At 42.7% G+C, this 12,744-nt stretch overlaps 1 protein-coding gene and 1 pseudogene across 2 annotated transcripts; both read right to left on the reverse strand.

Annotated features, from left to right (window-relative positions):
* Positions 1–54: 54 nt before the first annotated feature.
* sdcbp2 (syndecan binding protein (syntenin) 2) lies at positions 55–12,744 on the reverse strand. 2 transcript variants are annotated; one of them, XM_028992775.1, is made up of 9 exons: positions 12,460–12,744; positions 9,615–9,674; positions 9,406–9,493; positions 5,860–5,960; positions 4,486–4,650; positions 2,099–2,274; positions 1,449–1,620; positions 1,026–1,117; positions 55–825 (listed from the first exon to the last, which is right to left on the reverse strand). In XM_028992775.1, exons 2-9 carry the CDS (start codon positions 9,663–9,665, stop codon positions 771–773), a joined length of 900 nt encoding a protein of 299 aa, XP_028848608.1. In that variant the 5' UTR covers positions 9,666–9,674; positions 12,460–12,744; the 3' UTR covers positions 55–770. The 2 variants fall into 2 exon arrangements, with proteins under 2 accessions (XP_028848608.1, XP_028848609.1); XM_028992776.1 differs by lacking the exon at positions 12,460–12,744 and adding an exon at positions 10,272–12,029.
* LOC114798962 (uncharacterized) lies at positions 4,305–4,409 on the reverse strand (annotated as a pseudogene).

The raw sequence follows: 12,744 nt of genomic DNA on the forward strand, positions 1-12,744 counted from the left end.
GGCTATAAAAATAATCCAATTTAATATTAAAGCAAAATGTTAGATAAGCAAAGAGACTTTGTTAAACAACATATTTTATTATTTATTTGTCATTATCTAGAGGTTACATAATATGTATAAATTTCTAAAGATTCTAACATTTACAGACCAATGGCTGGAAGTTATCCAGCGTTATAACTTTTTTTAAAAGGAAATGGATACTAAATGAGCAAAATTAGATTACTTTCTGTCTTCTGCCCCACAATCCTGTCTTTTCAGTCTATAAAAATGCTGACCTCTCTTGGTACGCACAGATTAAATACAAAAACACAGCAGGCGCCTTCCATGCATATAGGGACACATCCAAGAGTGCTAAAGCCAATGCCCACAATCCTTATCCTCACTTTCACTGTGGAAGCTCTGGACTCAACCTATGGCTTCTTCAATGTCGTTAACAAAACAAAAAGATGCATTGCAGTAAGCAAAAAATAAAATAAATGTCATGGATTATTACTAAATATAAAGACATGAATTTAAAAAAATGACATGAGCAGCCATACAAAATGAACTAGATTTGGGAAAAAAAAAAAAAAAAAAAAAAAACGAGTGTGATGAACTACAGTACGGTAGAAAAAGGCATTTTATGTGTGCAAGTTCTGATAAATGAAGATGATATGATGAATTTTTTTCCTTTACAGTTCAAAGATATCCGGCAATCCATGTGACCAGATGGCACAGCGGGAAGCCTTTGTAGACCATAGGAGTCCAACTAGAGGCTTGGTACAGAGCCTTCAGACCTCAGGCACAGAGTGGTCCATGGCGGACCGCAGAAGACCTCCAGACATCCTGAAGAATAAAGTAAATTCATAAATATTTACCTTTCCTAAATATATATTTAGAGGTGTGAACATTCACTGGTCTCAATTACGACTATGAATGCCTCAATATTGATGCATGCCATAAATTCTCTACATGATGTTTTAAAATACACACACACACACACACACATATATATATATGCAGACTGAAAGAGTCAGTTCACTTACTTTTTAATCATGTGCTCAAAGATGAACTTAGGCATGATTGTGATGGTCATGGTGTTTGGAGAGGTGGTAAGGATATCCTTTATCTGGGCATCCTACAGACAGACAAACAGCTTTCAACTATGTTCTCTTCATATTTGTTCCTGTACTGCAGATGGCATTATGTCCAGGGTGATTGAATTACTCGTAGTTTTGTGAACGTGAAACAGGGACAGCTTCAGTAAATCAGTATGTTTCTCATGAACGTGAATTTGTATCATTTGAATAATTTCTTGTTTGGCTTCTAGAAGCCTACTAGTCATGAAACGCTTATGTGCATGGCCTTCTCTGTTGAATATAAAACAGTTTTAATAAAAAAAATTAATAAATAAAAATGTAAAAATCAATACGTGGTCCAAAGCTACTAGGTCAAAGATCAACGCTCACCTTCAGACCAATTATATTCTGGCCATTAATCTCACAGATGTAGTGGTCAGTCAGCATGCCGTTGCGTGCTGCTGATCCATCCTTGACCAACGATGTGATTATGCCGGACTTGAAGATGAATCCCACATGGCCAGAGCTGTCCTTGTGCATCGTGATTGTGCGCTGGAATGGCCTGCAACAAAATTTATGATTAGGACTTTTTTTTGCTAAGAAAATTAATGGCTCAATGATTGCTATAAATTGATGGCTCATAGAGTTTGTGATAGAGGAGATCTGATTGGTTTATGTAAAAAAAATAATAATAATAATAATAATAAATTTTACACAGTACCACCAGGGGGCACCAGAACTAGGGAAATTGCATTTCTTACAGAAGCAATTAAAAAGGCTTCTGAATAAAATGAGCCCGTTCTCCCATTTTTATGTACAGCCATTACGTGTTACTATCCAAACTGACCAATATAACTTGAGACCTCTGAGAATGCATCTCAATCAGATTCTTGAATTTTGAGTAGCACGTTAGCAGGTTCTATGTGTTGTGCAAATAAGTGCTAGCACAGAGGACAAGCAAACTAGCATTTAGCTTCAGGAGACGCTCACTTAAAATGGTACTTATGGAAGGAAGCCGCCCCCTCCACTCACTGACTGACCTGTCACGCACAACAAGCTCAATGCGGTATTCGGCCGCGGCCTTCAAGGCTTTGTGGGCTTTATCCATTTTCCAGCCAGCACAGTTTTGTCCATTTATCTGCAGGATCTGGTCCCCGAAGCGCAGGCCTACCAGGGCAGCAGGTGAGTTGGCCTGCACCAGCTGAATGAACACGCCCTGCAGAGGAAGGAGCAGTTTTGTTTTACAAATTGCATTATAAAAAAAAAGGCATGTTTTAGGATTTCATTAGCTGATAGTTAAGCCGATTTTTTTTTTTTTTTTAAGTCTGCTTTTAAAATAATCAGCTGTATGCATTTAGAGAACTATCCAATAATATTTCTTACATAACAACGTTTCCCGGCATTCCTCGTGTATACGGTCATGGCCAAAATTTTTGGAACCCCTGAAATTTTCCCAGAAAATCAAGTATTTCACACAGAAAAGTATTGCATTAAACATGTTTTGCTATACACATGTTTATTCCCTTTGTGTGTGTGTGTGTGTGTGTGTGTGTGTGGTGCGGGGACCTTTTCCCGACAGCAATTTTAAGATCTCTCCACAGGTGTTCAATGGGATTTAGATCTGGGCTCATTGATGGCCACTTCAGAACACTCCATTTCTGGGAGCTTTATGAAGTATGTTTGGGGCCATTGTCCTGCTGGAAGACCCAAGATCAAATGCAAACCCAGCTTTCTGACACTGGGCCCTACAGTGAGACCCAGAATCCTTTGGTAATCCTCAGATTTCATGATGCCTTGCACACAGTGCCAGATGCAGCAAAACAGCCCCAAAACATAATTGAACCTGCACCTTGTTTGACTGTAGGTGCTGTGTTCTTTTCTTTGAAGGCCTCATTCCGTTTTTGGTAAACAGTAGACTGATGTGCTTTACCAAAAAGCTCTTGCTCGATCAGGTTCAAATCCCACCTACTACCATTGTGTCCCTGAACAAGACACTTAACCCTAAGTTGCTCCAAGGGGGGGGACTGTCCCTGTAACTACTGATTGTAAGTCGCTTTGGATAAGGGCATCTGATAAATGCTGTAAATGTAAATCTTTGTCTCATCGGTCCAAAAGACATTTTCCCAGAAGGATTTTGGCTAACTCAAGTACATTTTGGCAAACTGTAGCCTTGCTTTTTTTATGTGTCTGTGTCAGCAGTGGGGTCCTCCTGGGTCTCCTGCCATAGCATTTCATTTCATTTAAACGTCAACGGATAGTTCGCGATGACGCTGATGCTCCCTGATACTGCAGGACAGCTTGAATTTCTTTGGAACTTGTTTGGGGGCGGCTTATCCACCATCCGTACTCTCCTGCGTTGCAACTTTTCATCAATTTTTCCTCTTCAGTCTATGTCCAGAGAGATTAGCTAGAGTGCTATGGGTTGCAAACTTCTCGATAATGTTGCACACTGTGGACAAAGGCAAATCTAGATCTCTGGAGATGGACTTGTAACCTTGAGATTGTGCAAAAACATCAACAATTTTGTTTCTCTGGTCCTCACACAGTTCTCTTTTCCCTCTTTCTGTAGTCCATGCTTAGTGTGGCACCTCTTTCCTTTTCATCTGCTTCCAGGTGTGATTTTTATATTGCCCACATCTGTTACTTGCCCCAGGTGAGTTTAAGGGAGCATCACTTGCTTGAAACAATCTTTTTTAGCCACAATTTTGAAAGGGTGCCAATCATTTTTTCCAGTTTTGAGACATGTCAAATTTGGCCCCTCCTCCTGTTTTTTGTTTTGTTCCAACACAAAGGAAATAGACATGTGTATAATACTTGATTTTCTGGGAAAACTTCAGGGGTGCAAACAATTTTGGCCATGACTGTACACATGCACAGCCCAGGCTATGCTGTAAACAGGTGTGAAGTGGATTATAGTGTAGATTATAGTGTGGTTTCAACATTTTCTACTTTTGCATAAATAAGTGTTGATTTAGGAGAACTTATTTCAATATATATATATAAATTAAAGTGACGTGATTGTCACACGTGATACACAGCAGCATAGCACACGGTGCACACAGTGAAATGTGTCCTCTGCATTTAACCCATCACCCTGAGTGAGCAGTAGGCGGCCATGACAGGCGCCCGGGGAGCAGTGTGTGGGGACTGTGCTTTGCTCAGTGGCACCTCAGTGGTACCTTGGCGGATCGGGATTCGAACCGGCAACTTTCTGATTACGGGGGCGCTTTCTAAACCGCTAGGCCACTACTGTCCCAAAAAAAATGTAGTCCCCCGCTGAGGGATGTATCAGATATTAAACTGATAAGAACAGATACTACCTTGATCTTAGCCAAAAGGCAGAGAAGCAATAAAATATTCATGCTCTCTTTACTAGTAAGTTAATAAACAGTCTACATTGTTATTGAACAACGTTTCAAGAACTCACATTGTCAATGTCTTTCACCCGCAGGCCAACCTTCCCCTCCTGGTCTTTGCAAAGGACAACCTCACGCAGGCCAGGGCGGATCTCTGCCCTCCTGATGCCCACGTCAAGTCCAGTCACTGGCCGCACCATGGCACCTACACCTGTGCAGCAGGGCACTGCCACCTGCTGCAAAGGGAGGGCAACATTATGAGGCATGCAAACCAAAAGTCACTCATAGCTAACCATAGTAAACAGACATACGTGCAGTACCTTCATAAAACGTACCCAAAACAAATAAGCTGTGGTTATGTGTTATGACCATTTCTTGTTTTGCAGGAAGGTTGTTCCTGTGACGTCTGCTTTCTGTTTCTTTGCATACTTTACATTATACTTGTGTTTCCTCCATTAAAGCCTGTTCAGACAGCCTGTTTTTTTTATAAATGGAATTGACTTCAGCTAAGGGTTCTCACACTCACTGTCTTCCTTGTTACCCTGCCAAAAACTACCCTGGTGGGTTGTAACATACATCAAAGTTGTAACTTCAAAAAAAAAAAAAAAAAGCTAATTTACAAGTTCCTCATAAAGTTGCCATGCATAGTGCTTGGCATCAATTATATACATGCCTGTTGGTATACAGCACATGGGAGTCATAAAGGGTTCAATTGAGAATTCAGCAGCCACTGTTTCCGTTTGAGTAAGAGGAAGTCAGAATTCTCCCGCAAGGATGTGAGACCGTATCCACGCCTCTCCCGCAGTCAGAGCCGACGGGGCGGCTGTGAAAATGAGGCCGGCACATACAGATGGTGTAAAGGTCAGAGCTCCCACACAGCAGATGCAGTCGCACGGAGCACCACATGACTTATCTTGCACATTGACACACACTCAGGGCAGGACAATATAATTCCCACCCCCATAGCACACACACACACACACCTCCTCCACTGCAACCACCCCCACATAACTCCTGGTGAGTCAGTAGAATCCAAGAACACAGAGCTGTAAAGCCTTATGGGTTCTGCAGACCATGACTAACATTGTGTCTTTTTGGGGAAAGCACAGACCGATCACGTCTCCACTGTTTTCAGTCTGCAGCAACCTGCATGTACAAACACCCAACCTGGAAATGACGTCAAAACTCCTGCCAGACGGGATTATTTTCCACTTTAAATTAGTCTCAGCGTTCCAGGCATACTATTTCATGCCAGAGATGAAACATTGCCGGAAGCTGTTTGACAAACAGGTGGCTTTTACTGGATCAAATTTGTATCTCTCATTGTAATACACCTCTTGCTGTCTTGCTTATTATAATAATATGAACATTACCTTATAGCAGCCACTCTACATGACACACACACACACAACCTAAACAGATCCCACGTGAGAACACACACTTACGTTGTCGGCCACTGGCACAAGAGCCAAGTTTCTCTGCACTTCCTCACTGCTGAGACTCAGTCCCATGTACTCGGAAAGCTCCTGGAGGTTTGGATACAGGGCTGAGTGACAGACAAGAAGAGAGACACGCATTAGCTATAACACATCATTGCTTCAAATAAATGCACACTATTTCCAAAAATTTAAGCCAGGTGTCAATCCTAATCAATGATCAAAAACTGGTCAATGGCCAGTTTCTAGATAAATAGTACATAAAGATTTTTGATGCAATTCACTTATCATAATCCAATGTTTTTGATTATAATTAAAACACAACCTGGAAAAAAGCCTGTAGATGCATTTACTCATCCTAACCTTGGTAAAATTGACAGTGGTACAATTTTATATTTATCTTACACTAGTTCTCCTTACATTTCATGCGTTGTATAAATGACAAAAATGCCATGAGATGTAACCTCCTAAGTGGGGTCTATAAAAGTTCTGATATGTCCCTGCAGGCCTAAGTTATAGAGAATTTATAAAACAAATTTTACGGGGTTTATAGGGTTCTTAACAGCTATTAATAAGATGAGTGACTTCAGAAGTCTAATGTAAAAACCTGTTTCTAAAATAAAGAAAGAAAGAAAGAAACCCTCCTTTTAACCCCTGATCCTATTGTACAATTTATAAAAAAAAAAAAAAAAACCCACCACACATTACCAGCGCATGGCAGGTAAACACAATGAGTAGACCCTATATTTTACTGTACACAGCATACTATTGAAATGAATAGAAAAGGAGCAAGAATAAGGGCACATTCGAAGTCAATCATTAACCACAGCAATGGATTTACTTCCTCGAACGCGCTACGGTCCTGCTGTGCTGGCCAGGGCTTCAGGCTATTGACAGTGTAAAAGCTAAATACAACTCCCACAGTGTAAACAAAGCCTTCATTATTAATCACACACATACGATGCATGGTGGCATTTGAAGATCATAAAACATTAACACCCTTGCAGGCAATACTAATAACAGCAGAAAGGAAAGGCCTTGCAGTTAACCTTTGACACCAAAAGACAATCAGTGGTGAGTAATACACACAGAGACAGTCACATGCTACGGTTTCTGTGATGGTGTAATCAGCTATGACGTGGATCTCCGGACAACGAGCTGCAGATCACATGAAAGCAATTCAGCCTTTTCCTGGGTAGGTCTCATCTAAATGGCTTTAAATGGCTTCTGGCTTTCTGGGAGTGGAAAGTCTGACATCCAGTCACACAACACTGGTCAGTATTTCCACTGGAGGAAATGCTGATTCGTCCAATCGGTGTTCGGAGGAAAAAAATCTGACGTGTGTATGAACTGATGGCCCCTTGGACGCAATGAACACTGCTTACACTCGCTCTATTTCTCAACCTCTCATAGCAGGGTCAAGAGGTCGGTGAAATGACCACGACACGTCCCACTGCGGATGACGTGCATGTGTAAGGTCCACCCACCTTCTCGCGCCCACATCTGACTGCCCTGTTACTATTTGCACCCGAGCGCCACTGAACAATGAAGTCCGTGTTGGCTGGCAAGCAGACAGGTATGCTGCATCAGCCCAGCAGACAGGCAGGAGCACGGCCACTCCCTCCCAAAACAGCGAGAGCCTCATTCACTCGTTTTACTCAAAATCTTCCCAAAAGGGCCATTTGAAATGATATTATATAAATGCGAACAATGCTGTGTTGGTTTTAATGTAGTAGTACAATAAATTAGCAGAAAGATCACAGAGTGTCATGGAAACTTGGTAAAGCTTTAAACTGATTTTATCAGCGTATCCTGGCTGGTGCACAATAATATTAGCAAACAGACGTTAACATAACATGGCTACCAGTACAAAGATAACGTTAATGTGTGGCCTTGGCTGGCCAGTCTGTAACGTTAAGGCCTTGTCCACGCGGATGTTCGAAATGAACGCCCGCTGAACGGCATTCACATTTTTGCTGCGTTTTGTAGCTGCATTCAATTGACGCTTTTTAACACCTGCGTGATCAGCCCAATCTCTCTGGGGCAGTAAATCAATCAGTCCAGAGTGGGTTTTTTTTAAAAAAACCCACAACACTGGTTTCTGTTATACATGAACTGGGCTGGATCAAGGTCCGATACTTTTCATAAAAGTGTGGCTTCTCGAAATTCCTGTATAAAATTATGGAACATATTTGTTCATCCAGAACGTCAACCTAACACAGTGTAAACACAACAGTGATGTTCAATTTTGGCAGAAATTAATGGCAAGAAAACATTGCAAGTAGCTTTTATTTGATGCCATCGGAAGGCACAGCCTACCCAACTCTGGTTTTAAACACTTGTGTGGACACTTTGACTTTGATTTGCTCCAATGAGCGCAAAAAATAAATAAAAGATCCATGCACACTTTTTATATTGTTCTAATCTCTTTTGTGTATTTGAGAATTGAGTTTACCTTGGATTTACATTTAAATACTGTAGAAAAAAAAAAAAAAAAAAAAGTGCCATGTTCAGTGGATTAAGGACACTTAGGGGAAAAAATGTTTTACATTCACAAAATTAAACTTTTATGTCCAACCCAGTCTCTCTACATGAAAATAGTATTTTGAAAACACTGAATTATTCATGTTCACACTCTCTGCCACTAGGAACATGTAATATGTCCTAAAAAAAGCCATTTGGCTAATATATGCACACATTCATACCAAGCCACAAGGCTATTTATGCAGCTGAAAAAGAAAGTAAAAGGAAAGAAAGGGGCGTGTAATTTAAGCACAGGGAAGTGGTGGAGACGGGAAATGGGAGGGAGTGATGGAAGACACACAGTGGAAATAACCGGACATCATCGTTGGGTTTCAGGCCAACCACACACACACACACACACACACACCCAAACCCTGTCGAATACACACCACCCGACCCTCAGGCCTGCCTCCTGCTGCCAGGATAGAGTCTCCATGGCGACCTAAAGGAACTACTAAAGCCGAAAAGGAAAAACTAAAGCTCTACAACCCAGAGGACATCAAATGAAGAGAGTGAGTGAGCAGGGGGGGGATAGAGTGAGAGAGTGAGTGTATGTGTGTAACTGGATAATTCATTATCTGAATTCCTCCCCAGGTCTCTCCCTTCAGATGCAGCGAGGGGTCTGTAATGGAGGTCCCCTGTCTCACTTCACATGCACTCAAAGAAAAGAAAAAAGGGAGAGAGAAAGAGAGGGGAAAAAAAAAAAAGAACTCAGCCCCCCAAACCAGAAGAGATAGAAAGTGTCTTTTGCCTAGCTTGTTGAAGTAATAATTCTCCCCTTTTATTAACTTACATGGTCATTTATTATTATTGTACTATAAAATAAAGTGTCACAGTAAAGCACAATCCATTTGCTTGATGTTTCAGGCTAAACTTGTTACTTTTGTTGTCTTCGTGTGTCTAATCCAACAAAATCCAGTCTGTGTGACGAAGGCAGAGCCTCAGACAGCTTTAATGCGTGTCTGTGTCTAGTCCATATTACACAAACACTTTTTACAGGAGAAAAACAGGCCTCTAAAGCCCGGGACTCACATGAGCCTGGTGTCCCCACGCCAGCTGCTGCTGATGTTGGGTTGGCGCCATCGCCCGGGGGGGCGGCGTGGGCATACTGAGCCTGGGCCTGTAGGGAATGGATCGGTAATCAAGCATCCAAAACTGGTGTGGTTCACTGACGGGTGCTTCTGCACCACAAACTGACCGATACGCTTTAAAAGCCACAAATCATAATGCAGATCACTTACCTTAATGACCTTATCAACCTTAAGGTCCTCCAGAGATGGATACAGCGACATTCTGAAAAACTGGAGCATAAAAATAAATAAATAAATAAAACATTTACTGGTTCATTTAGGTGCTATTGCTCATAGATGCCATGACGTTGCAGAACATTACAGGGCTTTTAGCGCTGCGCTTTGGAACGATCGCACTTCCTGGCAGGCATGTGCTCCATATCTACTAAAAGCCCTTAACGAGCTTTCCGCTTTTAATGAAGCTTTTCACAGCTAATGCCCTGCGATCCTTTACCGCACTGCGAAACTGCAGAGAAGGTCCCGACACGGCTGTTTCCTTTGTAATATACATCCTATATAAATCACACGTGTGCATAGGACAACGGGAAGAAACGTAAATCTGACGTATTGAAGTAAAACGCACGTTTTGTCTGGTGGCCAGGCGTCCACCAATAAACTGTGACAACTGTGCACCATCTGCATCAGTACTTACTGCTTCCAAGCTCACATCATTAATCAGAACAATATTACACACAAGTTTTTATATATATTTGATTTAAAATCAAACAAATTGTACTGTGGGTGGACCATGTGGGGGTCAAGCCCAAATATATTATATAATACAAAAAATATATAGTCAGATGAAACCGGATTAACCATCATACTGACCTTAAAACCCCCGAGCAGGGAACAAAAGAGACTGTATTACAACTCAATCAGTGAGGCGAGCCAGGCCTGAGTTTGCATGCTTATTTATCCTTTTATGTCTTACAGGAAACTGGAATGGTCCAACCCGTTGGAGAGCTCGATAGATCTGATAGAGCAGAGGGAATGGTGGAAGCCGCTGTTAAGGGTGTGGTGAATATCCTAATAATGATCCCTGGCTTTCATGTTCAGACCAGTCAGATATGATACGGATCAATTAGTCAGCACCGGTCGCGCCAAACACAAATTTCATAGTACACACACCCATTATTTATTTTCCAACAAAATTACAACTAAATGTTCAGATGTCATGAACCCTGGACACAAAAAGGATATAATAATAAATAAAAAAAACAGAGCACCTTTCTCTTCAACCTGCCCAGTTACACACACTAGCCCAAACAACTAGACCATTGTGTTAGTGGCAGCAGAGACTCAAAAATCCCCATGAATGTTTTTATGGACCAACGCCTTGGACATTTCGTGCGAAATCTTAAAATAGCATCATCTCATACATCATGAATACAACCGCAGCCTAAAATATGATGTGGTGGAAAATAAATACCGAAAATGACAGGATCCTTATTTAAAAAAAAAAATTAAATAATAATAATACCCTCCTGAAATGCCAGGACATTTACAAACGGCATTATTGAGTCTAAGAAGGACTCCAGTCCATATCCAGCTGTATGCTGCCATTGTTCAGCCAAGGCAGTCAGTCCATTTCCCTCTCGTGAGAAATTTATAAAGAGAAACACTGATGTAAGCCTATGGATCCTGCTGAGCAGAGTTATTAGAGATGTATACATAAAAACAACATCCACAGAAAGAGCATGTCCAGACGTCCTTACTTTCTAAAAGTTAGCAGCTGACATCGGTCTTCTGAAACTCAGACATGTGTTAAACATGAAGTTAAACAACAAAATTAAAACTGCCGATGGTTTGGGAATGTGGACACCATGGGAGGTAAAACGCGTGAATGACCTGCATGACAAATGTCTCCCCCACGGCGACGGACTCCTGCTCTGCGGACTGAAAGAAGGGACGCAGAACGCTGCCTAGCATCCGCACAAATTACTCAAACGAGATATTGAACGTCGCAAACTAAAATTAACCGTTGATCCAAATAAAGATGGCAAATTGCCACACCCGCAACGCAGATCCGTCTTGCTCATGGCTTCTCTATATCTGTTCTGCGAGGAAAAGAAATATCTAACAGTCAACTACGACAAGAACTACAGTCTATAAGCTACGTGTATGGGTGGTAGCGGCCTAGTGGGTAACACACCCGCCTATAGACCAGAAGACCCAGGTTCAAACCCCACTTATTACCATTGCGTCCCTGAGCAAGACACTTAACGCCGAGTGTCTCCAGAAGGGGGACTGTCCCTGTAACTACTGACTGGAAGTCGCTCCGGATAAGGGCGTCTGGTAAATGCTGTAAAATGGGTCCCCATTAAAGGGTTCAAGCGACATAATCGCGCACACGACGACACAGAAGGGAAGGAAGTCTGGTTTCGGCTACAAAACATCGCCGTTCTTACGTAACGCGGTGAATACCGAAGACTCTGCCCGCAGGGACAAAACGTGGAACTCCCAACACACCGCGTACTTCAATACGACGACAAATTACAGAAGAAAAGAAACGACATAATAAAAAAACAAACAATGTATTAATCCAACAAGCGCCTCGTACCAATATTACGCGTGAACTAAAACGTCGAGGCAGAAGCAGCGGCGACGAACTGTAACGAAATGAATAAAAAGAAGAAGAAGAAGAAGTTGTTCTGCCGGAATTGACACGTACGCGGCGTTAACTAAGTAACGGGCCGGGCGGCTAACGTGCTAGCGGCTCGGCGCGGCGGGGGGTGCCCGGTCTCGCCGCGACGCCGCCGAACAAAGAGGGACGTCGCGCCGTCCGGTCTTCCGAGGCGCTTCGCGTCCCGTGTTTACACGCTAGCTCGCTCGCTAACGACGCTCGGCGCCATTTACCTCTTTAAAAGTAAAAAAAAAAATAAAAAATTCTACTCGTTTTAATCGTCGGTGGTAACTTTAGATGAAGATTCTCGTCGGGAGTTGAGCCGCTTGTTCTTTTGTTGGACACGCCGGAGCCGAAACAGCCCGCGGGCGTCGTTTTGAGCCGCGGCCCCACCTGACGACGGCGTTCCCCTCTCGGGTGGAAGTGCTGCCCCCGAGACGCGTGGCGATGGGGCCGGAGAAGAGGCAGGAGGCGCAGCCCGGTCCAAGTCGCGCTTCTCCTCCGCGCAGCCTGTCGACTGGGAGCTCGGCGCTTCGACTTCCTGGTGGGAGTTCGGCCGGTGACGTGGTCTGTAGCCCGGGCCGGGCCGCCCTTATCCCGGCCTCTGCCGACCACGCGGGATACGCGCGTATGCTAAAATACTAATAAATACACACACACACACACACACACACATAT

Source organism: Denticeps clupeoides, chromosome 10, assembly GCF_900700375.1.
Source record: "Denticeps clupeoides chromosome 10, fDenClu1.1, whole genome shotgun sequence".
NCBI classification, from domain to species: Eukaryota; Metazoa; Chordata; class Actinopteri; order Clupeiformes; family Denticipitidae; genus Denticeps; species Denticeps clupeoides.